Source organism: Camelina sativa, chromosome 17 (genome assembly GCF_000633955.1).
Source record: "Camelina sativa cultivar DH55 chromosome 17, Cs, whole genome shotgun sequence".
Taxonomy (NCBI): Eukaryota; Viridiplantae; Streptophyta; class Magnoliopsida; order Brassicales; family Brassicaceae; genus Camelina; species Camelina sativa.
This window is the reverse complement of record NC_025701.1, coordinates 34,457,497-34,483,839: the sequence shown is the minus strand read 5'-3', so window position 1 is coordinate 34,483,839 and position 26,343 is coordinate 34,457,497. Positions and strand designations below refer to the sequence as shown.

At 34.6% G+C, this 26,343-nt stretch overlaps 2 protein-coding genes, 3 long non-coding RNA genes and 1 pseudogene across 6 annotated transcripts; 1 reads left to right on the top strand and 5 right to left on the bottom strand.

The window, feature by feature from the left end:
- LOC104758940 lies at positions 3,357 to 4,280 on the bottom strand. Its single transcript, XR_762794.2, has 2 exons — positions 4,048 to 4,280; positions 3,357 to 3,664 (listed from the first exon to the last, which is right to left on the bottom strand). It is a non-coding gene; the product is annotated as an uncharacterized LOC104758940 (long non-coding RNA).
- Positions 5,504 to 6,792, bottom strand: LOC104758941 (proline-rich protein 1-like). The gene is made up of 2 exons (XM_010481910.2): positions 6,231 to 6,792; positions 5,504 to 6,065 (listed from the first exon to the last, which is right to left on the bottom strand). The coding sequence occupies exons 1-2, from the start codon at positions 6,727 to 6,729 to the stop codon at positions 5,752 to 5,754; spliced, it is 813 nt and encodes a 270-aa protein (XP_010480212.1). The 5' UTR covers positions 6,730 to 6,792; the 3' UTR covers positions 5,504 to 5,751.
- On the bottom strand, positions 7,474 to 11,862 carry LOC104758937 (mitogen-activated protein kinase kinase kinase 2). Its single transcript, XM_010481908.2, has 17 exons — positions 11,404 to 11,862; positions 11,065 to 11,106; positions 10,908 to 10,973; positions 10,707 to 10,817; positions 10,546 to 10,626; positions 10,384 to 10,461; positions 10,143 to 10,225; positions 9,981 to 10,062; positions 9,798 to 9,898; positions 9,658 to 9,697; positions 9,509 to 9,565; positions 9,366 to 9,415; positions 9,060 to 9,291; positions 8,773 to 8,943; positions 8,376 to 8,677; positions 7,993 to 8,063; positions 7,474 to 7,842 (listed from the first exon to the last, which is right to left on the bottom strand). The coding sequence occupies exons 1-17, from the start codon at positions 11,707 to 11,709 to the stop codon at positions 7,745 to 7,747; spliced, it is 1,971 nt and encodes a 656-aa protein (XP_010480210.1). The 5' UTR covers positions 11,710 to 11,862; the 3' UTR covers positions 7,474 to 7,744.
- LOC104760066 lies at positions 14,759 to 18,370 on the top strand (annotated as a pseudogene).
- Positions 18,810 to 19,374, bottom strand: LOC104758936. Of its 2 annotated transcripts, none has more exons than XR_002036274.1 (2): positions 19,204 to 19,374; positions 18,810 to 19,100 (listed from the first exon to the last, which is right to left on the bottom strand). It is a non-coding gene; the product is annotated as an uncharacterized LOC104758936 (long non-coding RNA). The 2 variants fall into 2 exon arrangements; XR_762793.1 differs by having other exon boundaries at positions 18,810 to 19,097.
- On the bottom strand, positions 20,760 to 23,939 carry LOC104758935. Its single transcript, XR_762792.2, has 3 exons — positions 23,718 to 23,939; positions 22,770 to 22,829; positions 20,760 to 21,360 (listed from the first exon to the last, which is right to left on the bottom strand). It is a non-coding gene; the product is annotated as an uncharacterized LOC104758935 (long non-coding RNA).

Here is a 26,343-nt window from a genome sequence, read left to right as displayed (position 1 = left end):
AAATGATCCATTTCACTTATGTAAGTATAGTTTCTTCACAAATGATGTTTGAGTTAAGTAGTGTGATATGAATTATGTTTCTATGCAACAATTTTATCAGTGTATTTTAAGAATGCAACTTCCTTAAGTTCACAATGTGCAGCTACAGTAAAACTTTTATAAATTAATAAGGTCGAGACAATGACATTTTTTATTAATTTATAGAGGTTTTAATTTATCGATAAATTAATTCTTATTTATTTATTGATAAATTAATAAAATTTTAAATTTTTATTAATTTATGAAGAAATTTTCTCATTTTCATAATTTTGAAATGTTTTCTATTATAAAATAAGAAACTTTTGTTATTATTTACATTTTAAAAGATTTTTTAAAATTTATAATATTTGGTATCGTAATAGGATAAATGTCAACTGTGTAGTAGATTATCTAGGTAAAAATGATAAATGTTAGAAGTTTAGAATTTAGAAGAAATTGCTAGTATTATCCTTCATAGTAATGATGAAGTCGAAGAAGATATTGTGATACCTTTAGAACCAGTTACTAAAAGCAATGATCAAATCTAAGACTTTTCATAATTTTTGGATGCAATTTGAGAATACAATAATGAAAAGATTAGAAATGAGTTCTAACAAGAATGTAAATTAAATAATAGTCAAACAACAATAGAGTCATATTTCACTATATTTTTTAGATATATATATATATATATATATATATATTAGTTTATTTGATTATTAATTTATGATATTGATGGGACCATATTTTTATCTAGTATTTTCAAAAAAAATTATTATTTTATTATTTTATCGAAATATGTCAGTTTTTACACTGTTCCAACTCGGGACTGAAAGAATCTATTAATTTATAGCTAGTATTAATTTATAGAGGTTCTATTGTATATATATTGTGATCTATATTTCAATTATATGTTTAGTATATGTCAAATTCCATATGTTTATTTGCATCGGTATATAGTAGCTGTAGATCACAATTCTATGTTTAGTCCAGTGCACTTGATGTGTCTGTTGTATGGTAATGGTATGCATGACATTCTTGCATTTTCATACTATTTCTTTCAAATGACTTATGGTGACTTCTGTTAGGTTGCTAGAGTGGATCATTAGAATGATGTTAGGATGTTGGTTTATTATTTTTTGATCTTATTGGATAAATAGCTATTTATTTATTGAATTTTTTTTTGAATGTTTGCTGGTTTAATGTTTGACATTTTCCGCTGTTGGTACTGGTTGTTAGTGAATATGAGATCGCTAGTTAGTTAACTAATATAAAAACCAAAACCGATATATATATGTTTAATTGTAAAAACTAAACTAAACTCTTATTCAAACTAATATTTAAACTCATTAATAAAATGTCATCCACATTTTGTTTCCTTAATTATATTTATTGTTTTGTTTTTAATTTTGATATATTATTAAATATAACCTCATTATATGGTAAATTTTAATCGACTATTAAAAAGGTGAATAAGAGAGGTTCACGACACTCATAAGGATGAACCCAATAATTTTTCGCATTAGAATTATAATGATCAATTTATTACATGTTAAACATTATTTCTCTATTAAGAGATCTTCTTCTTCATCATAGGATGCGGTGGACGAAAATGGTGTCCACCAAGTATGTTGGGACTTGTTTTTGGATAGTCCATCAGACTTTCAATTAGGCATATGAATTAGGGCCAAAACAAGCGGGCTGACTCGGTCAGTCCTGAAAATATCGGGCTCAGGCTTAAATATATATGTTTATAAAAAATTGGGCTTTTTGGGTTTGACCCGTTTGGGCTATAGGATTTTTCGAGCTTAGCCCGAAAATCCCTTTAACAAATACATTTGTACATTTTTTGTTACCATTTTTTTATTTAATTGCAATATTTGATTAATGATTTATTGTAAATAAAGTTTAAAACTCTAATCCTAGTTTTCATATTTAAACTTTAAAATAATACTGTATATGAATTATATATTGTTTTATTTTGTTGTAAAACAATATATAATTAAAGTATAATTAATCCTAGTTTACAATATTTAAACTTTGCAATCAAATATTTACTTTTAATTGTAAATAATACTTTTAATTTTTTTATGATACTTTATATGAATTATATATGTTTTATTTGGTTAAAGTATAAAATTTTGTTTAGTTTAAAACATTTTCTTTAAAGTTAAGTTGGTTGTAGTGAATATAGATGAGGTATTAAAAGTTTGATTGATTTGTTTTATTGTGCATCTTTAATACTTCTTTTTAAGACGTATAAAGTTATAAGTTTGAATTATTGATCTGTAAGATAAGCCCGAAAAGCTTTGTATCCCTATTAGGGTCGGGTTCAGGCTTTGAAATATAGACTCAGAAATATTTTGGGCCGGGCTAAAACATATGCAGGCTTTACGGGTTTCGGGCCGAGCTATCCCGATTGACATCCCTACTCTCAGTGCTCTCTTCAACTTGTTTTGTGGATACTAGAGCTGTCAAAATAGTCGGAGTGTCCATGGTCAGCCCATGTCCAATTCATTATGGACGGGTTATGGACAAGTCCATAAACGAGATGGACTTAAATGGTCGAAAACTAATATCGTCCATGGACAAACTGGGCTGGACATAATGGACATTGGACAGCCAATATTACCTAAAAAACTAGGTTAAAATTGATTTGGAAAAATCTAAAAATCATTTCTCATCATGTTTTTTTTTATTCAAAGTGAACTTATATTGCTTTAGAAATTGTCATTACAAAGAGGAATTTGTAGCCATTCTGATACAAATTCAGAATCAAGATAGGATTCTTGTGTTATACATCCAAACTTTGCTTACCTATGAGCTACTTGATTACACTTACGTCTTGTGAATTTGAATTGAACGAAATTGAACTTTTATTCCCAGAGATTGATATCTTATAATAAATTGGACAAGGATTTATTCTGTAAAGTGTCATTTACTTATTTGCAAAGTAATTCACTGTCTCGCTCAAAGATGACTGAATCATAACCTTAAAGTCACGTTTGTTCATTGCTATTAGCAAAGCCTTTGTCTCCGCTCACTACAGGAAATGTGGGTATTAATAGCGGCCGTTAAACGCTATAAATTCACAAATATAGTGTTTCCTAAAACGCTCTAAAATCGCCTGTTATAGTAGGTCGGACATTTTTAATAGCGGATTGTTAGTGTGCTATAGTTTTGTTGCCCGTTATAGGTGTTTGTAGTTATCTGTAGCAAAGATAGCAAAATTTTTGTGTTATTAGTTTGTTTTTAAATAATTCAAAATTTATTTATTAAAAAAAATGACGAATTATTTATTACTAATTATTTTGTTATTTGTTTTTGTTAGGAATAAAAATAAAAAGAACCAATTAAAATTAATACAAAGTATATAAATATTAAATATTTAGAAAACCACATAACAAATTTCATTCTTTACAAAAACCACAAACACCTATCAATCTACCACTAACAAACCTTCACAATCATCCCTAACATAAACAGTATCATCATCACAAGCTTCATCAACTCTAAGCCCACAATCTCTTTTATTGACCTGTCTCTCTTTGTCCTTGAACTTTAGTCACCACAGCTCCAGTGACTTCTTCTTCTTCTTCACCGTTTCTTTGCTCTGTTCTTCTTAAGCTTTCAGCCTTCCTCTTTTCTGCATATAAACAATCTCCAAGATTCAGATACATAAACACACAAAGTCTAATAGATTCTAACCAAAACACTTGGGATGCAAATTCATACTCTACTTAATCCCCAGAGGTCAAATTTTTATCTAAAGATCATTATATGTTTGGCTAATTCACACGCTAACCAACTTATCTAAAGAAGTGTTCTTATGAATAGATTGAATCTAGGGTAAAACAAGTTCCAAGATTTTAATTAAAGGAAAACAAAATCGGCCAAATCTCTGAAGAATAAATCTTAAAAAGGAACTAAGAGCTTAATATCAGTCCTGTTCTACTTTTAATTTCACATATCTCTTGAAATGAGGAAACATATAACAAGATTTCAAATCAGGTGAAAAGAAAACTAGACCTCGTGGCTTCGAATTAAGAAGAACCATCGTCTTTGTCGTCGGAATCAGCCACGGGAGTCAAAAGCACTCGATCTCCTTCAAGAATGGCTATAATAATCGCCGGCTTCTCGTCTACATCGCCGATATACTCAAGTCGGAGAAGAAGAAGAAGAAAGAAAGAGAGGAGAAGAGAACAGAGATAGCCAAACTAAATTGACCTAATCTATCTTATAATTTTTATAATTATTTTTTAAAACTATTTAGAAATATTTTAGAGGCAATTAAATTTTCACCTTCCCGGTTACTCTACGAGCCAATAAAAAATATTTCCGCAATATCGTAGCGTTTGTCTTTTTTGAAAAATTTCTCGGAAACTCAACTATAGCAGAATCATCAAAAACGCTATTATCTACTACTATTAATACTCTTATTTCTTGTAGTGGCTTCTAATGGATTTTTATGAAAATTGTTGGCGCTCCAGACGACAGGATTTCTCCAATGGTCTCTTATTATTTAGCCGCCAGTAGGTTGTTGGTTAACACTTTTAAAACCTGCATCATAATTACATTTCATCATAGGAAACAATGGGGTCTCCCATGTGAGAGGTGGCGTTTGTGTACTTCTAATATCCCGAGGTTCCTGAGTTCTTAGAGTATCACCCACTCCTTTGTCTCTGATATTGAAGACAACACCGTTTTGGACGCACTTTCGTGATAACCATTGAAGACAGAATTATTTATAGCTGTCTAAATATGAGATAAAAGACAAAAAGGAAATAGGGAATCGACAAGTGGGATATTCTGTTGAGCCGATTGATTGATAATATTTGATATGTTGGTTTCAGCATTGTTCAAGTTGATTGACGTCGAGTAAAAGAGTGTTCGAAAGACGCCAAACCATTTTGGCAAAAGGGCAACTGAAAAGTGAGTGTAGGATAGTTTCATCTTCTTGTTTGCAACGTGGGCACAAAGCCTATATGTTCATGCCTCTTGTTCGTAAACGAGGAGTGGTTGTTAGAGCACTAGATAAAATACGCCAGAGAAAACTTGATGGTGATAAAACACGCCAGAGGAAATTTAGCGACTACATTTGATACCGTGTTTAATTTGTGGCATCAATCTTAGACAGCTAACCTATAAAAACAAGGTCATTAGTGGGAATAGTTGTTTATGGACCGATCATTTTTAGTGGACAATATTAGACAGGTCTGGAGATGGGCAGCCCATTTTAACAGCTCTAGTGGATACCAGCAAATTGCAGTTTTCAGTCATTAAATTTAGAGTCAAGAAAACTGTTTTTCTTTGGTTCTCGTGCTCTCTGATTTTCAAAACTTTTCAAAGATCCTCTTTTGATCCCCATTTGGAAAAGGAAACGACATTATTTAAAATATTGTTTTTTTTTTGGTTTTCAAAGATAAACAAGACGTTGGTCAATGGCCATAAAAAATAACAAATCTTACCAATATAGCTTATCATCTACAAAAATAAAATACATATTAATATTGAATTTTTTTCATACATAATCACAAATTGTTGTTCTTCTTAGAATTTTATTATACGAAATAGAAATATATAATGCATTGGTTGTGCAATGAATCAAATGAAATCGGAACAAACAAATAAGAACATTTTTCAAGTGAAAAAAAAAAAGATTTTCAAATAATAAATTGATTAAGGCGACCTCATATGCCATGCAAGTTCATCTTCATCGTAATGTGATGATGATCAGTATTTGGGAGTGGTGGGAGCAGCCTTGGAACCGGTGAAGTAGAAAGGACCAACGTTAAAGAGCTTTAAGTTTTTGTCGGAGTACATCGACAAAGGAACTCCGGTGAGGCCCTTGTTGACATTGGTTGGGTTCTTGCAAGTCTCGATAGGAGATGTGTAGAGCTTGACACGGCAGTGAGATAGGTTCTTGTTGTGGATTAACGCCACGTGGAAGTATCCCTTAGAATCAGTTGGATTGCTATAGATCACAACCTCGTTCTTGCTTTTCCCGTATGATCCCATCTCGGAACACACAATCTTTGCCTTTGCTCCTACATGAAATTTAATCAACCAACGTTTCTAATTAGTAACTTAAAAGTTCTGTTATGCCTTAGGGTCAAATCTTTTTAGGAAGGATGGTTTATGCATACACACATAGTCAAAAGTTATAAAAAAGAATTGTTTTTTATAAAAGATATTTTTAAAGTATTTTATACCTTGAATAGGGTAGGTTTCGTAGCTGTTTTTGCATAAGATGATGCCATCAACGGCTTTAATGATCTCTGGGACGTATGGCTTGGTGGGTGGAGTGTAGGTTGGTATTGGTACATATGGACGTGGAGGAGAATAGCTTGGAGACTTTTTGATGACCGGTGGAGTGTAAAGCGGAGATGGGAGAGTTGGCTTAGTATATACCGGAGGTGAGAGTGTAGGTTTGTAGACCGGCATGGTGTAAATCGGAGGTGGGAGAGTTGGTTTAGTGTAAACCGGTGGAGTGTAAGCCGGAGGTGGGAGAGTTGGCTTAGTGGAAACCGGAGGTGGGAGAGTTGGCTTTTGGGCAGGTGGTGTGTAAACACGAGGTTTGTGAACCGATGGAGTGTAAACTGGAGGTGGGAGTGTGGGTTTAGGAGATGAGGGTGCATCGTAATCAGCAGTGGCAATGGTGGCCAAAGAGAGGAGGAGGCAAATCGCGAAGGAGGTGCTTGTGATCGCCATTGCAGATAGAGTTCCTTATAGCCTTTTTAGTTAGTTCGTATATTTGTGTTCTTGGTGTTTGAAGTGGGATGATGAGAACAATTTCATCAAATGGATTTATATAAGAAAATGTTAAGGTATTCAAAATTTCAAGAGAACTTAAAAAAAATATTATCTTGAAAGGTGACTAATTGAATAGTCATGGTTGGGGGATTCTAATAGTGTGATGCACGATTAAAAACATCTTTGACATTTACAAGTTTACAACCATATATGATATATGCATGCACACGGCGCCGACCAAAGGTTCGCAGAACTATAAAACATATTTTCGTTTATATAGCCAATTTTTTTATTTATTTATTTTACATTAGCTAAATGCAAGCATAAATGTAAAAAATATAATTATAAACAAAAAATATCCATTTCACTTATGTAAGTATAGTTTTTATGCAACAATTTTATCAGTTTCTTTAAGAATGCAACTTCTCAACTCTCAAGTTCCCAATGTGCATTCTGTATATTGTGATCTTGGTTTAAATTCTATGTTTAGTCTAGTGCACTTCATGTGCCAGTTGTCTGGTAATGGTATGTTCATGCGATTTCTTTGAGATGACGGTGGCTTTGTTACAACACTTACTGTTTTTGTAGATCCAGTGATTGTAGATAGGTCAAGTAATTCGCCTATGTCTATTGTAGAAGTTGTTAAAAGGTCGAATATATATTGTAAACCAATAGCTAAATGACTCAGATAAACACAAAACATAAAACAAATCTGGCAATTCAACTTATAAAACCTATATGCTCTGTGGTTGGCTCAACTCCAACACTCTCACATCACACTGTACTTCAGCAAATATTTTAGGCTTGTTTAGCTATATATATTCAAACTGCAAGTTAGCGCATACGAGGAACATTATATATAGGTATATATCATATATACTAGTTAAGCAATCGAATTATAAAAAGCCAAGCTTTAGAAACAGTAAGAGCCTTAGAGACAAAAGTGCAAAATTGGCTGGACTTTTTGTACAGATCATTTGCCTGGAGATGCAAATCTCGACTTCTCTCTATGTCGACTCAAGCTTCTGTCTCTCGGGGATGATGATCCCATCCCTGCTTGCCGTGTGATCTCTGCAGTAAAATTTGATTTTATATACATATATTGTGGTCCAGAAATGATACACCACTAGAAACAACGTGGTCATGTGAGAGACATAAAATGCTGGAACAGACGAAGAAATGTGCAGCGCGCAACAATGAGTTCATGAAAATTGCAGTTACCTCTTCGCTTTCTTTCAAGTTCTTGATCCAGCTCTTCCTTCCATTTCCTCTCAATCTCTGACAATGCAACACTGCCAAGCCAAAACAACCCATTTCCAGAATGAACAAACAAGTCTTGGCAAAGTGGATTTCCAAAAAAAATTCATTACGAAATTTCTAAAATCTTTTGAAATATTTGTGATTAACATTCTGGCAACAGCTTCCATGGACACCCAATTTATAAATTGGAGGGCCATAATAGACTTAAGACATGCATTCATGCGACTACCTTCTGGGATATTGGTTCCTATCTACTAAACGGCGAGTAGATGAAGAAAAAGAATCTAAACCATTCATGTTTAGCCTTAAAATCTAAGCAGAACAACAGTTGCTGTTAGACTTACCTCTGGCTGTTTGATTCATGTTCAGCATCAGCACTTGCATTGCTATTATTCAGCACACTAGAGCTGCTACCGCTGTCTGGGCTCTTGGAGCAACAGGCTGCATCTGTTGCTCTAGAAGGTGAACGACCAATACGGCCCTGACTCGGAGACTTGCTTTTCGGAGGTAATTTTAAGAAACCACGATGTGTCTCCTCTCGTTTATTGTTACTAGTGTTACTTTCCATGTAGCTGGCAGTGCATGTGATCAAACCATTGTAGAATTCTTCATACAGAGGCGTCTGCAACTTCTTTAGATCTGCAGCCTACGGATTAGGACATTTTACCAACAAGTTAATGTTTGCAAACTCAAAGTTGGATCTAAATGCACTGAGGAAACAGAATATTGTACATAAGTCACCTTCTCATCTAAGAAAGATTTAATTTTTGACTCGGTCAGCTCATTTTCATCTTCTGAGTACGATGGGTGGTCAACTTCCATACACATTTTTGTCTCCGTTTCTCCATTTCCAGACTTTTCGTCAAATTTGCACTTCAAAACACCAGAGATCTCACTCATGGTATCAGAGCTCTGCGCAAAGATAATTTATAATTGTGTTTTCAGAAATAATATATTACACAATGATTCGATTATTCATAAAAGAATCTGGAATATAGATGAGAAAAGACAATGACACACAGGCTTACCTTCTTGGCATCAGTATTATTGTCAAGAGTAAGGCCAGTATCCCCATTATATGTCAAGAAATTCTCATCGCCAATCAAACACATGTCATCATCATCTTCATCCTCATTATACCCGTTATTACTTTTCAGACACAGACTGTTATTTTGGATTGAATTCTCAGGGAAAGCAATTGTACAAGTCAGACTACCCAAGTTACAGATGTCTCCTACATCATCACTTGTAGACATTTGACTATAAGAAAAAGAAACAAATGATCAGCAGTCAGAAATTCAGCTAAAATGTTTTGGCTTCAGCGCAGCACTTACTAGCTTTTCATCTCAGTTAAATCTGATGATAGAGGACTGCTTGAATTGTCCTGAGAATATATATACAAAAAGAGACATCCTATCAAAATGCCTTCACAAAAAACCTAAGATGATATGCTATACATTGCATACTCTGAACTCACCATGACTGAAGCAAGAAGTATATCAGATTCCTTCTGTTTGCCCGTAACAAATGGATGCTGCCAATGAACGAAAAGCAAGAACATTATGTCTCAAAAGAATTAAAATATGTGACCTGATTGGATTTCATTTACTCATGTTAATATTTCACCTTTAGCAGCTCAGAAGCGGTTGGCCGCAGATTTGGTTCCCTACAAAAGAAAGGACACAATGTTTCAGCAATCCACAAGACGGGAAGGAAGAGAAGTGACAGAAGTTAATTTTAAAATTTTTGTGTCAAAACTATCATACTGCTGCAGACACTTGAGCAGAAAATCTTTAGCGTCAGAGGAAAGATTTTCAGGGATTGGAGGATGTGACTTCGTCGTTCCAATGTGGAAGATAGCAGCAATCTGAAAAGAAAATATGTCCACATAAGTTCAAGAAACAGAATTATTCATAGAACTGAATAACAAAGCACACTAAACTAAATACCTCTTTATACTGCTGGCTCCAAGGAGCTTTCCCAGTTACCATTTCAATCACTGTGCACCCTACACTCCAAATATCAGCAGAACTGCACATAATAGGATTAGATGAAGTTGACTACAAAGCATGTAATCTCGCAATTACAAAAATGTTTGAAGTAATACTTACAAGCTATGCCCAGTTTGAAGAATAACTTCTGGAGCCATCCAATAGGGAGTCCCTTTCATAGATTTGGCACCCGAAATAGTAGCCTATAGATAAATCCATGTCTATTAGTTAGAAATCATGATGAAGAATATGTTTGAGGAACGAGTTAAAAACCTCAGCAGCAGATGTTTTTTTTTTTGTCAACAGTCAGAAGCAGAATGGTTTTAGTGAAATAGAAGTTGAAGACCGAATATTGACTTACCAATTCAGCTACCTGTTTGGATGCACCAAAATCAGCAAGTTTAATGCATCCTTGATTATCCACAAGGATATTAGCACCCTGAGAACAGAAGAACCTCAAAATAAGAAGGGCCAGGATACGAGATGTTTTAAGCACTTTCATAGTAAGGGCAAAAATAGATACCTTAATGTCACGGTGCATAATGGCATGCCTGTGAAGATACTCCAAGCCAAGAAGCAGTTGGTTCGTGTATGTCCGAACAACCTTAGTCAATCAGTTTAAAGACGTTACTATCATTAAACATTTCAGAAAACCCCAATAGAGGTTTATATATAGTGACTTACAGATTCAGGAAAGGGTCCAAATTTCTCCAAGAGTGAAGATATAGATCCACCAGGAACAAATTCAAGCAAGATGTTCAAAGTTTCATCTTCCCTCACCGTACCCAAATATCTCTAAGGCCAAAAAAGAATACCAAAGTTTAGGAAAAACAAACAAAAAAAGGCATGTTGTATTAGCAAGAAAACAATAACGTTAATGCTTACGACTATATTTGGATGAGAAAGATTCTTGAGTAGCTTAACTTCCTCTTCAAGCTCCTGAATATGAGCCTTTTGTTCACCAAAATAGGAAAGTCATCTAATCTAAATAGAAAATGTAGCGCACAATATAAACAAGAAACGTGTAAGCTTGTTACTGAACCTGAGTTTTCTCCTTGGATGCACAATTGGATGCAATCAGAACCTGTGAAAGAAACAACTAAAATGAGCTCATGATCAACTCAAATCACAACAACTCAAAGATTCAAAACGAGTCCAGGAATGAACATCTGAGAGCTAAAAGCCCTAATTCCAAAATCTGACCAAAATCAATCTTAACCCGTTAGAGTTACCACCAAAAACGAAGTAGAAATCTGTGATTAAGCTTGCAGATTCCATTAATTTACCAATATTAAGAACCATTAAAGTGAACCTAATTTCAAAATCGAGGAGTAAAAGCAAAATTGACGAAGGAGATTTACAATTCCAAACTCAGACTAACCTGTTTAACGGCGAGAAGCTCACCGGAATCAAGATTCATACCCATATACACAGTACCGAAAGCACCACGGCCAATTAACTGACCTTTCCGCCACCGAATCGGAGGTTTCAAAAGTACGGTGGAGTTAGGCGGAGGTAGTGGTGGTGGCGACTGAGGTTTGGAGAAAACTCTCGATTTACGGATACAGGAAGTGATTTTATCGGCGAGAAGAGTAGGTAACGGAGGATGGTTCTCTTGGTTGTCATCGTCGGTGGTGGTAGTACGGAAGACTAGTGAGCGGCGAACTGATCCGAAGAGATCTTGCATTTAGAAATGGTTTGCTGAGGACTCTTCTTCTCAGTGATGTTGTTGTTTCATCTGGTGTCGATATGGATGGCTATGGGAGAGAATTCAGATTTCTATGCCGATGAGAGCGTTGGGGGATAAAGGGGGAGAAGAAGATTCCTTTTTCAAAATTTTATTAATTTACAAAGTATTCCAGAGAAACGTTAACAATATAAAATTTCCGAAATTGTTTTTGGAGAAAAAAAAAAAAAAAATCTATTTTAATGATATTTACGAGAATTCCCTAAACATTCTCAAATCTCAATTATGTTTATTATATACATGGCAAATTAAGATTAACAAATGACATTGCTGCTCTCAAGTATTAGTTTAACAAGAAAAATAATTATCAAACCTCTTCCATACACAATTTTTATAACTTTTACAAAAACATTTTCGCACTCATATTTTTTTACTACAATTCATGTGAAAATATGGATATTTCAATTCATTAGATATATCAAAGTCTCAATTTCGCGTCTTAGCCAAAGATCGTGTCACATAGAACAACTCAGCAACAATTTCAACACAAAATCACTTGGAGGATGTTAATGGATCTCTTACGTTTCCAACAAAATCAATAAAGGAAGATTTGCCCCACGGAATACAAGGATAAGCTTCATTTTCCAACGGACGTCAATCTAGTTCTTCACTTAAAGAAGTTTAGGTCTAATTGGTTTAGGAGCTTCTAGATTTATGTTTGGTAACCAGAAGTTGTTTCTACTAACCCCAAGGTGAAGAAATGATACAACCCATGTTGTTTCTCATCAGCAAACTAGACCTAGGAATCAAAGAGAGAATATCAAGAAAACAATTAATGAGTTAATCAAAGAGCTTATGACCAAAGAGAGCATGCAAAATTCTATTGGGAATGATGTCTATCAAGTCTAGTCTAATTTGAGCCTAATACAAAGTCTAAGAAAACCCAAAATAATCACTTTCTCTTGTGGTCAAAGAAGAGTGACGAAAATGAAGATCAAGAGTCACTTTGAAATAAGAGAACCACCAAGAGTTGGATTTTCATTCAACTTACTATCTTCATTAACTTTTAGTTTCAAGAATAATTAATACTTGGTTTTGTTACCAAATTTCATATCTCTTTATAAACAGATGTAATCTCATTTGAGAAGATATTCAATAAATCTTTTTTCTTTTATTTGACGTTGTAATCTCATTTGACATGTAATCTCATTTGAGAAGATATTCAAGAAATCTTTTTTCATCAGATATATCACGTGTTGCCGTCTCTGTCAATCGATCCATTATATCTTCAAGAACTTTGAATTTATAACCACACAGAACTTCAACTTTTAAAACTCATCTTGGACTTCACGAAGGCTGACCTCTTCAATGTGTCCCATGTTGCTCTCATACCATTGGAGACTGGATCCGCCTCACCATAGACATCGAATATTGGTTCTTCATTATCATTGTAGACATCAAAGATAGGGGATCCATAGATTTCATCTTAGAACTCCATTGATTCTTTTTTTTTTTTTGGTTTTTTTTGTTTTGTATGAAATAGAAATTTGAAGGTGTTTTGTTGAACGCTGATTCTCAAAGAATGTCGTCAACAAAAAGGATAGAAGTACTTTGATACCAAATGTTAGCAGTGATGCTAATTTTGGTCACTCTTCAAAGGAAGAGTAATTGGTCTGATATCACTGATAGAATGGTCCCTCTTCAAAGCTAAAGAGTTGTGTTGACACACAAATCAAGTCTATCCTTCATTTGCTAATCAATGATATTTAAATACACAAGAAGAAAGAAACTAACCCACTAAACATACAGTTAAGATATTTGACTAAGTGGAGATACAATCCCACTAATTTAAGATAAACAAAGACAAGATAATATCAACTCTATCTTCGACTTAGATAATGTCGGTTTACTCCGGTTAACCGGGTTATGTTCTCATCATTATTATCTAGTTTTGCAAGCCTTGAGAATTCTAGTATTATCAGTTTACCTATCTTACCTTAGAGCGTCGATATTTTAAGAAAATTACATCAGATTTTGTTATAAAATATTACATATATATATTTTTTTAAATATTACATATTTTACCATATTAATATAACCCACGGGTTACAAAAAAAACCCACGCGTTGCCTGGAAAATTTCTTAGTATATATATACATAAATAATTTATTAGGTGACAGAAAGGAAGGGATTTTTATTTTAATTAAAAAGAAAGGGAAACAATATGTCATCTCATGCTTGTAAGTTGTAAACGTAGAGCGTCGCTAGTTGTGAACACTAGGCGGACAGGATCTTGTGCCTCCAGGCGGTGAAACACTTCGTTTTACACGAGCCTTGATCTCGAGGAGGAGCTTCTGATTCCAAATCCCTTCTGCTGTTTTATATTCCAACAAAACAAATTAATCTTTAAATACATATTTTTTAAGGAATAGTAAATCTAACAAATTAAGAGACAGAAGAAGAAGTCGTCTCTGAATCTGATAACTATAAACTTACTTGTATTGAGAGATTTCGAATCGTAGAGTAATCGAGCGGAAACTACTGTGTTTGATGATGCAGAGAACAAGAGAATCATCAAAGCTATTAACTTGTACATTTTGTTTCGAGTATGAAGTTCTAAACTCTTAAGTTTATAAATTAACGATGTAAAGTAGGGTATTTATATCTAGACAGAATGCACAACGGTGACGTGGGTTACGTCGTTAATCTCAAATTTCGACGAAAATAAACTATTGAATTTGGTTTTGTATACTCACTAGCAGTTTTTTATACTTGTTTGTTAGAAAATGTTATTTATAATCTTGAATATCTTATGTGTATGAGACCATCGCCATTGCACAACTTTAAAAGGGATCTTTAAATAAAAAATAATAAATGAACAGGGAACTCAAGAGATTTGTGTCTGAAAACTTGGGGTAAACTTGTTTTCCCATTGTTGCAGTCTAGTATTGATCTCTTCGTGATCTGATATATATGATCAAATGTGTATTGGGTAGTTCATAGAAATGATTTTACTGGGGTAAACCCATCAGTTGTGTGTCTGATTGGAATGTCCGGTGTCTGTTTGTAACTTTCTATTGATCCTCTTAATTGCTGGCTGCTTAACGTGTGTTGTTGTTGATGCAGGTATTTGTTGGTGTTCCAGACGTTAAGGAAGGTACGTGGATAGTCACAATACCAGATTAGAAGCATGTGTGTGTAACAACAGATTAAGAACTTGTTAGTTTATATTCAGTTTCATTTGTGTTCTTGTAAAATATACTATAATTACAATTTTAAGTTTCATTTTTCTCAGTTTTGCGTTGTAACATTATACTCAAAAACACATTTTCTATTTAAGTTTTAAGACCCAACATTTAGAGATCACTAATGGAAGGTGAAAAAAATAACACAAAGTTGATAAAATGCTTAAATTAAATTAATATTAAGTTTAATATTATGTTATAGTTAAGACACTATTAAAAAGTTTACCAATGTGGATGCTCTGAGGCTGAATTGGACTAAACTTCCCCTCATATACACGTTCTGTCATGTGTGGAACATACCTCGAAGTACCAAAACACCAAAATATCAATATCTATATATAACGTAAGATTACAACAAAAAAAAAAAAAACACTCTTTCGTCGTTATGATCGCCTTCATCTATGTTATCGTGTTAAAGTAATAATTCTATTCCACTCAAATTTTCTATATACGTAGACAAAGGAAATTCTAAAAACCTATTTCTTCTAATTAATTACAAAAATGTTTGAGATTAAATTAAGCTCAACATACGAATAACTAATATTTGAATCTCTCAAAAGTAACTTAAAAACAAAAGTTTATTTGGGGTTAAGCTAGCTGACTCGATCTTTAAACTTGTTGGGCGTTGGTTCCTTCATGAAAATGTTGATTGTTTAGTATTATTTCTTTGCAACCCTCAATGCTTATTGTTTATGATGTAAGTATAATTCAAGAATTGATAAATTCTTTTACTTTCCAATTTTTTAGTGATGAGGCTGTCCCTCTGATTGCTGAGTCAGCAGCATTGGAGTTGACACTTAGGAATGCTTATGGTGTACTAATGTTTGCTTGATATTGGGGATTATAGCAGAATCAGCTTCGTTGTGTTGCTAAGTTTTGGCTTTCCTCATCTCCATGACTAGAATCATCTTATATTAGTTTAAGTAATGTTGATCACAGTCTTGAGAATTTAGAAGATCCCTTTTACGGAAGTTCAGATGAAGAATATAGTGAAGCTAGCGTGTTGGACAATGAGAATATAATACGTTGAGACGTGTGAGGTTTCACACGGTATTTCTTTTTCCTTTTCTTATGATTCTCTCTGTGTAAAATGCTTTTCACTTTTGATCTACTTCTCTGTATGTCTGTTTTTTTTGGTTAATCTAAACCAAAGGCTGGTTACCGTGATGGGATTGCTGCCGGGAAAGAATATATTGCGCAAGAAGGTTATAACTTTGGCTATAAGGAATCAGTTCTTGCTGCATGTTTGGTAATGTCAGACGTGTTTCCAGGTAGAATTACTAAATTGGTTCATGAGCTGCATGCTGCGATGTGTTACATATCCGATAAAGCCTATCGAATAGTAGTAGTCTATACTTATCCTGTGTTGACCCTTTTTGAAGTGCACTGAGAGAAATGCTGATTGATGAACAAGAAACTAGAGAGAAGTCTCATAAACTATTATGTTCTGTGCATGCTCTCTTTTTTTTTTTAATGAATGTAAAATTTTCAACCAAAAAATCCATTTTACAATATATGCATCCTTAAATCGAATGTTTTTTTAGAGTTTAACCAAAACTTTTGAACCAAAGAAGAAAAGAGATAATTGTAGTTTTAGTACGTTTTTAGAAAGTAATATACTTTTTAGTACGTTTACTATTCATAATTACAAAAATATGTGGTCTCTCATTATATCAACGTGGCACTTTAGTTTTTTTTTTTTTTTTAATACCCCTCATGTTTAGTTACTTAAATACATGATTATATTAAAAAAAAAATCGAAATTTTTTTCACATACAAAAAGTCTAAAGTTTTTTCTTTATAATTTGATATGCATTTTGTTTGATGATTTTATTTAATAATATTAAATATTTTTTACAAATTATGTATCATACAGATTTACAAGGTGTACAGATGTCTGTATACATTGTAATGTAAGTTTGTACACATTATTAAGTGTGTAGATGTAATTTGTTTAATTCTTAGACTTTCATATGTCTGTGCAGATGTCTGTGTCGCAACGGTTTTATACAAATTACATATGTACACGTTATTATGTGTACAGACTATTATCTGTATAGAACCATTGTATATATCACTTTTGGTATAAAATATATTTCAAATAACTAAAACAAAATGCATATCAAATTATAAAGAAAAAGATAGTATTTTTGTATCTAATAAAATATTTTCAAAAAATTTATATTATTAAATATCTGAATATCTGAATAACTAATATATTATTATTTATATTATATTATATTATTAAATATCTGAATAACTAGTTTAAAAAAAAAAGGCTACAATGACACCAGTTCCCCTCTCTCTCACACACACACAAATGGGTCATACATCTCTCACTTCTCTCACACTCTCTCACACTCTCTCACCCTCTCTCACTCTCACACACAACCGAACCCTACACAACCACACACTCACTCACAACTACTTTCACAATTGTAAATAGTGAACTACTAAAAACTTAATTTCTTTCTAAAAACGTACTAAATCTACAACACACCCAGAAGAAAATACACTCGAGAATTAGCTGGTTAACTCGAACCACAATCGAAGATCATCTTCAAGCTTGCGAGAACCAAGAGACTGAATGGAACTGATCTTATTCCGAACCAAACTGTCAAGAAACTTAATTAATTGGCCTGGCGAGGAAGGGATTTCTCCATGTCTGCGCGTGTTACGTTCGAACCAAATAGAGAAATCAGTTGCTTGGAATATAAGTCTTAAGATATAGCGATGTGTTCCCTTGATAGAGCAATCGTTAAAGAGCGGGAGAATCAACGTAGTTGAGGTGTCACTGTGCTGCATTAGTTTGCGAGCTAAAAAGCTCCCCAAACCCGAGAAGCAAAGGTACATGTGAAAAACAAATGGTCTCTACTCTCTAGTCTCCATCGGAGCTTGACAAAGAACACATGATGGACTGATTCCCCTGTTCCAAGATAGCATACTGTCACATGTGGTAAGCCGGTTATGGACAGCAAGGCAAAGCAAAAAGGAGTACTTCGGGATAGAGTCCGTAAACCAAATGCCCTTGTACCAACTTATTGTTTGACCCGGATCTCGAACTTGCTGCCATGTTTCAGAGGTTGTGAAAGGAGATTTAAACGTGTTTGTCTGATCTTCTTCACAGAGCTATGTCAAGCTATGTCCGGTCTTTTTCAATTTTCGTTTCAACTCTGTTGAGAAAGTCCTGACGGTGGTGCATGCATGCATGCCCTCTTTACGGAAGTAGCAATGAAGCAGTTGTATGAAACTTTGACTACAAAGCAAGGGAAGAGAAAAGTGGAGAAGAAGTGTCTGAATCTGGTTCTGGTCGGGTGTTAACGCCACAACCGACTTGGGATTTGGGAAGCTATGTTACGGAGCTAAGCTCTCTTCTTAACAAATTTCCTAAGAGTGAAATTAAATTGGACACATAGAGGAGGCTTTGTTCTCTAATTATAGCTAAGCAAAAGCAAGACTAGCAGTGTCTTGTTTTCAAACCAACCTGTTTAGAAGTTCGGTTCTGTTTGGTTTGTTGTCGTTCTGTTTGGTTTGGTCTAGTAAAAATTGATTGCCTTAAATATGAATTATATGTAAATTCGACCAAAATCTGACTAGTTTATTGTTTTACTATTCTCATTCTGCCATCTAGGTTTTTTGGGCATTCACATGACATAGAAAATAGAAGTCCATTTCATTTAACTTGCGAGAAAATTTCAGTTCGAAATTCTCATCTTGTAGAGAGGGAATTTTTTTTGTTACGTATATTTCAATCGTAACAAATTCGACGTCTACATGATACTTGACTAAAACAGAAGTTCGTCAACCATTAACAACCAAAAAAAAAAAAACATCAAAATAAATTAACAATATGAAAATTAAAATTAAAATATTTATTCAGTAAAAACAAAAACTATTTGCATATAACCAAAAATTAAAAGGAAGATTTGATGATGACAGTATAGCGTTACAACTTACAAGATGAGTTAAAACCCCCTTAAAGAGTGAGTTGACATATATAAAAAATCTCATTAGTCGTCATACTTATACCAATTAACTATTGTCTCTATGGTGGACCTCCTCCTTGGCCTGCAGGTCGTGAAACACTTGGGCTCACACTACCCTTGATCTCGAAGAGGACTTGTTGACGATCCCAAACCCTTTCTGCTATTGGTATAGTTAAACAAAATAAAAAATAATACAAATTTTTATGAAATAGAAAACCGAACTAAGAGACAAAAGAAGATGTTTCTTTTAACTAGATACTCACTTGTACTGAGAGATTTGTGAACGTATTGTAATCGAGCGGAGACTGTGTTTGATGATGCAAAGAACAGGAGAATCATCAATGTTATTAAACGAATCACCACATACATCTTTCTTGGGTCTGAAGATCTAAACTTTTTTTTTTTTGTTTTTTTCTGAAGGTCTAAACTCTTTAATTAAGTTATATAAATTTTGTAAGATGTAAAGTCTGTATGACTGTATTTAAATACATGCACTACGTAAACACGTATGCGTAATTTTTATATACTTTTTCCGTAGAACATTTTCCTTTGACTCTTGAATAGGTCCAACTTCCCTTTTAAATTTGCACTTCGTAAACAACAATATGCTTTTGCTTGTAATTATAATGATAACAATTATCATTACCAAAAAAAAAAAAATGAAAACAATTATGCATCTTGTTTGACAAGAAATTCTCATTATGACTCGTTCAATAATTTGAAGAGATTTCTAATTGGACCTAAAACTATACCTAAAGAGGATGTCAAAAGGTAAGTAGAACGTAACTATATTTCTAAAGATACACTAGCCAGGATCAAACTCCCCACTTTTGAGGTTTTTACCACTACAACACCCTAGTTTTCAACAATATTAATGCCCCTAAAATTTATTATATTTATCTGCTGCCTAAGCCATAGCTTTAAGAACTTAAGTTCTAGGCGGGACGCCGGGACCTGTTTAGAAATGCTTCTAAGTTTATACGTGTCAACAGGTGAGTGGTTGAGTTTTTTTAATAACAAAAGGTGTTTTTTTTCTTTCCATTGAAGGTGGGCACGTACTTGAAGGTAAATCATTATCATTATGTTCAACCAACCAAAATGCTCAGAGAGCCACAGTTTATCTCATGCCCTTTATGTCTCTCTCCCTCTCTTTCTCGTAACTGCTGCTTAGGATGTGTTTTGGTAACAAGAGGGTTATATAAACAAACACCCATATATGGCACGGTTCAGAACATCATCAATTCAAGCAGAAGTATGAATAGAATTGTCTGAAGATGAAGAAGGTGTCCTCAAGCAGCAAAGCAAACGAGTGAAGATGATGTAATCACACAGACCACAAGAGAGTCACAAGCATATGAGCAAGCTTTCTTAACCGGTTTAGTTCTTGATATGATAGAAGTGCATGATTTTAGAATGGTCAATCGGTTGATTTTGGAGCTCATATATAGATGACCAACTGATTTCGTTTCAGTTTACATGGGTTTTTAATTAAAATTGATTTCGGTTAGGTTACATGGATTCGAAATTAAAATTGATTTCAGTTCTATTACTTTGGAAAAAGAAAAATAAAATAAAATATAATAACTTTACACACGCGATGGGCATTGAGTTGATTCATTCAAGCATTAACACAGACAAAAGACATCATTGACATCATTCAGCTGATTCAAGAAACAAAAGATATAAACAAACTTAACCAAATTGATTCATTCAACCATTCACACAAACAAGAGATATCATTGATCCGATTCAAGAAACAAAAGACACAAACAAACTTGACAGTCACTAATCTTTTTATTTTATTTATAAATATGTCAAATTAGATTTCAAAAAGAAACAGCGTTTGTACATCAAGTGCAACGTTTATGACATAGACTGATACAGAACAGAGGAATCGTTATCCAGAGATAATTAAAAACGGGAAGCAAGCCATTTCTCGATTCCATCCATGTACCTTGTGTCACCTCCGAGCTGGATTGTAAGTAGCTGATTACGGACTTGGTGGTCAATCCGGTGTGTAAGCTGAGCTTGGGGAGTGGGGGAAGTACCGTGACGGCGATCATTCCGCTCCTGCCAAAGGGTGTAAACGACCGCCTGCAAGATGTATCGCGCAAGAAAACCCATCGTTCGGCCTGTCTAGTGATGGGAGGTGCATTCAACAATAGTTCTCCAATCTGTAGAATATCGAGTGGTATAGATAGGTGAAGCAAGGTCCTCCCAAACACCAGCGCTGAAAGTACAACAGAAGAAGAGGTGATCCCTCGTCTCAATCGCATTTTTACAGAGGATGCAAGTTGCAGCAGCTCTCGTGTTCTACTGCAGCAGCTGATCCCCTGTCCAAAGCCTGTTTTGGAAAGCCAACCAAACACAAAAAGAATATTTGGGGGTGGCGCGAGGGAACCACACCCCATTACACCATCCTACAACGATTGAATGCAGGAAAATATTATTTCAAGTATCTTTGGTGGAAACCCGTGGCCGAAACACATCGTTTTCCCCCTTTCAGAGGACCATATCCGCTTCAGACTTACGGTCACTAATCGATGCAACTAAAAACAGTCACTAATCAATGCAGCTAAATGTCAATGTTAAAACGGTTGTGGCTTAAACACTTATCACCAAAAAATCTTTAACAAACATTTATCACCAAAAAAAAGGTTAATTCTTTTAACGCCCGCAAACCAAAGGACAATTTTGGGGTGGGTGTCGATTAAAACCATAGGGGTGGTTGTCAACACCAATAATTTCTGATTTGGCCAGTTTAGTTTAAATTGTGGGGTTGAAGCGGTTTGGAATTTCGAAAGCCCTAGATCATCGTATTTAAGGGGAAGGTCGAATTTGGGATGTTTTTTAGCCTACTTGTCGTTCCAGAGTTGAGCAAAAATGATTAAGTTCCTGAAAGTTCCTGAAGGTTTCTAGGCTTGTTGGTGGTGTGGGTTGTTTGTGCAGAAGGAGATCTGGGCGTGGGTGACGTTGCAGAGCTGTTGTGAGGCTTGAATCTTGCTATTCTTTGTTCTTTTCTTTCTAAATCAAGGTGAGTGCATGACCATGGATTATCTGAGCGATTAGATCTCTGTTTTATGTGTTTTCTATGATTGGTGACTGATTCCTTCTGTGTTTGTATGCTTTCATGGTTGAATGTGGCTTGGTTTGCTACAGTGATTGCCATGGACCAGTTTGTGGCTTGTGGAGGCAGTGATCTTTCGCTGGAGTTGACAGGATTTGATGTTAGGGCATCTGTCTCGATTGACATCAAGTCGTGTGTTTTTGTGATGGACTGATGAGGGTGTTGGTCGACACCAGGAGGTTGTCGGTCGACACCAATGTTCAGCAGACTGCGGATGTGTCTTTTTGCTTGCCTTGTTTGGTTGTTCTTTTTGAATTGCTTGTGCTTGTCTTTTTTTCGTTTGTGTATATAGCCTAGTAGATGGAAGGATTGTCTCACTAAGTATTTGTGATAATACTTACGTATCTCAATTGTTGTTTGTGGTGCAGGTATGTGACGTAAAATCGTGGCGATGAGGAGAAAGATAATCTTGGGTCTCGGTTATGTGTTGATTGTCTTGGTTATGTTGTTAATGTTGGAACCCTTTATAGAAGTATGCTAGGTTGTTGGATAGAATGATTAGGAATGATATTGTGTGATGTTTCATTGGAGATATTTGTGTGATATGTTTTCCGTTGTGCATGTTATTGAATGTTGGTTTAATAAAGTATTATGGGATGCTTGATTAATATATTATGTAAAACAAAAAAACAGGTCCGGTCATTTCAAGTCTTTACCTAATCTGATCTATCAAAATTCAAAACAGGGTAAAGGAAACTTTACCTTGCTTCATTGGTGAAACGAGTACCACATCATTTCCAATTGCAGTTTCTGCAAATTAACCTCAAAGAAAAAGAGAAAGTAACAAATCAAATTAGCAAAAACTCAACATATTCAAGACTATTGATTGAAGCAAATAACAGAGATATAAATCAATTTCATGACGACTTACTGATTCAAAACAAAGACAAAAAAATAAGAGAAGGCTTAATGATTCAAGCAAAAACAGAAAAACAATCTCAGGCTGCTTATCCGAAACTATCTAGCAAAATCAAACAATCTATGCATAAACCGATTTAATCTGGGCCAGCTTGGGGTCCGTTTGGGCGGCTAACGGGAGGCTAGCGGGTCCACGGACAGGTCCGTTGGGGCAGCTAGCGGAGAGCTAGTGGGGTCTGCAGGACGGGTTGTCACATAAAAATCGATTTTTTATTGTAACAACCTGTCCCGTGGACCCCTGCTATCCCCACGCTAGCCGCCCAAACGGACCCCAAACTGGCCCTATAGGGCATCGATCCTAACCCCTCACTGTGGATATCCAAATCCACCAGGTCAATTGGTGACAGCTTGTCCTGTGAGAAGGTTGTTAAAGGGTGGGGACCAAGGTTCGAGGAACGCCTGGCGCACCAATAACCTACTGGTGGATTTGGATGAATAGTTCATCTCCACAGTGAGGGGTTAGGATCGATGCCCTGAAGGGCCAGCTTGGGGTCTGTTGGGGCGGCTAGCGGTAGGCTAGTGGGGTCCGCGGGACGGGTTGTCACACAATCATGCCTAAATAACAAAGCCAAACCTTGCTTATTGATTCAAATAACCATAATTTCGCTAAGAACAAAGAACCCTAATTTATATCAAAGAACCATAATTTTGCTAAAATCAGCGAACCCTAATTTTGAATCAAAAGACAAGAATTTAGAACTAACTACACATGATTAAGGTTTAGATTCGTACTATAAGAAAATTCTTGAAGCTTCCTTGAACGAAAACTCTGTGATTTCAAGTTTCAAATCTCCGATTTGGTGAACCTGTCATTGATGATGGTGACCAACGTCGGTGGGGATGATGAAACCGGCGGAACAAACACTCAGAGAACACAATTTCATACTCAATTCTCCTTTAATCGAAGGATTCAAATTGAAATCTTCGATTGTTTCTCCATCGGCAGAGAGAGAGAGAGATAACAAGAGAGAGAGAGAGAGAGAACAAGAAAAGATCAAATAAGAGAGAGAACACGGAAAGAAAAAACATCTTCTGTTATAAAAAAACTCAACCACTCACCTATTGACACGTACTTAGAAGCATTTCCAAAACACTTAAAAATAGAACCACTTCTATTTATTTTTGGGTCCATTAAACAAAATTTAATCACTTTTATTGCTCAAAAATTTTAGAACCAACATATATAACCACTGATGAAGGTGGTCTTAAGAGATAGGTGTGTTTCTTTTCAAAAAAAGGGATTTGGTGGGTAAACCCCACATATATTGGAGACACGAGCGCAACGCGAGTTTACTGCAAGTGGGTGGGAGTGGAACCTTTAGCTCAAAAAAGTGTAAAAATTTGTGGTATAGCTTCGATGTTCCTCCTCTCTTTTTTGTTTATGTTTTTGTTGTTGCGAAATTTGGCACCCACAACATACTGACCTAAACCGAAGATAAACCGAATAATTTTGAAGATCAACTGAACTGAGGAACCTACCTCTTTGGACCAGCTAAACGGGCCTATAAGCAGAAGCCCGACAAAATCACTCGACCGACCTCCAAAATCGCCACTGAGTCCGACCAGATCAGGAAAAAGAGAAATTTAACTTCTATTTGATCCGAGATTTTAGGAAAGTAGTCTTAACTTGTAATCTAGGCTCTCATATAAATAGAGGGATTCTCCTCCCCCCCATATAAGACATCTAGAAATTAATACAAAAAGCCTAAATCTACAATTGTTCTTGAGAGAAGCCTAGCTTGCTCCTCAATGTATCTTAATCCCTTTTTAATTTGAGCTTTGATCTAGTTTTCGAGAGAGATTGTTAAGTGAATTAGTTTCCCATTTCAAACAAAATCATTGTGTGAATCCTATATTCAATAATTTTTTTTTTTCCTAACAGTGAATGAATCAGTTGTTTACGTCTAGGGTAAGCGGATATTTAATTTCGACGGGGCCTAGGACTAGTGAGTCAACTCGGTTTCTGTTCTCAGTAGACAACATAGTCACAACTCCGGTCTCATAATTTTTGTTTTTGTGTTGGTTTTTATTTATTGTCACATTATGGTGTGCTTACTTTTAATTTTTCCATACCACAGAAACATGGGATCCAGCGTGATGGCATCATGGATGTTGTTGAACCACCAGAATGATCAGTTTACAAGATTCCTTTTGCAAGATGTATTTTTGGACTTCTGACTTTAGTTATTGGTAGTAAGTTTACAATGGTGCCCACTTATTCTTTAAATTGGAAAGCAGATAAGATACGAGGATTGTTACAGCGGCTATCACACGGGTTAAACAAGGTGCGCTGTTTCATTCTGCTATATTATACTTTTACTTTTACTATATTACCCCTAGTAAAAGTTATAGGAGGATATCTAGAAGATATGTAAATATACAGTAATCATATAAATGATTTGTAAATATTCTGTATGATCTCACTAGTTAGGAAAGTAGGTTAAATGATATTCTCGTATATATGCTTGTATATTATAAGCTAGGTTGCATGGAAACGGAAACGGGTACGTGGAAGCGAAACGTTTCGGAAATGGGAAACGATTTTTTTTCTAAAATTAGGAAATGGAAACGTTTTGGAAACGTATGGATATATACATATATATACATATATATTTATAGATATATATAAATATATAATAAAACATTAAACATAAAAATCATATCAAAAAGCTTCAAACAACAAAGCTTCAAAATATAAATTTTAAATAGTTTGATTAAAACACTAATAATATTATATATTTATATCTATTATATAGTTTTATATTTCCAAATTTATTTATTAAGTTTTAAACTAAAAAAAGGTTTCCGTCGTGTTTCTAAAACGGAAATGGAGTTTCCATCGTGTTTCGAAACATAAATTTTTAGGAATCGTGTTTATGTGCCTTGTTTCCGAGTTTCCACGATTTTCCGTTTCCGAAACGTTTCGGAAACGGGAAACGAACCTCAAAAAGAGTTTCCATGCAACATAGATTATAAGGATATACTTTTTAATTATAATGATATTCTTATGAAAGTAAATACTAATTCTTTCATTCGAACTCTCATCAAACTCTATCATGGTAATAGAGCAAGTTTGCTCCCAAGTTTAGATCTAACGACCAAACTCGTTATTTTTTTTTTTGTTAAGCCAAGTGCTTCCACATCCAAGTTATTGATCTTCTCTTTGTTCAGATCTATTATCATAGATTATTGAATCTAAGCCAAGTGCTTTTTCTTTATTTTATTTTAAAGAAAATAAATGTTTTCATCATTCAAGCTTCTTATGAGCCTCTAAATCAAGCCATAATGCTTGTTTAAAATATTTAAAAAAACATCTTATTTCCCAGTTTTCAAGTTATTGATGCTTCTTCAAAATTTT

Coding starts and splice junctions, on each gene's coding strand:
- LOC104758941 (XM_010481910.2), bottom strand. CDS start 6,729: ATGGCGATCACAAGCACCTCCTTCGCGATTTGCCTCCTCCTCTCTTTG. Junction 6,066..6,230: donor CGAAACCTACCCTATTCAAG/GTATAAAATACT, acceptor AATTTCATGTAG/GAGCAAAGGCAAAGATTGTG.
- LOC104758937 (XM_010481908.2), bottom strand. CDS start 11,709: ATGCAAGATCTCTTCGGATCAGTTCGCCGCTCACTAGTCTTCCGTACT. Junction 10,627..10,706: donor TTGGACCCTTTCCTGAATCT/GTAAGTCACTAT, acceptor TGATTGACTAAG/GTTGTTCGGACATACACGAA. Junction 8,678..8,772: donor AATCTTTCTTAGATGAGAAG/GTGACTTATGTA, acceptor CCTAATCCGTAG/GCTGCAGATCTAAAGAAGTT.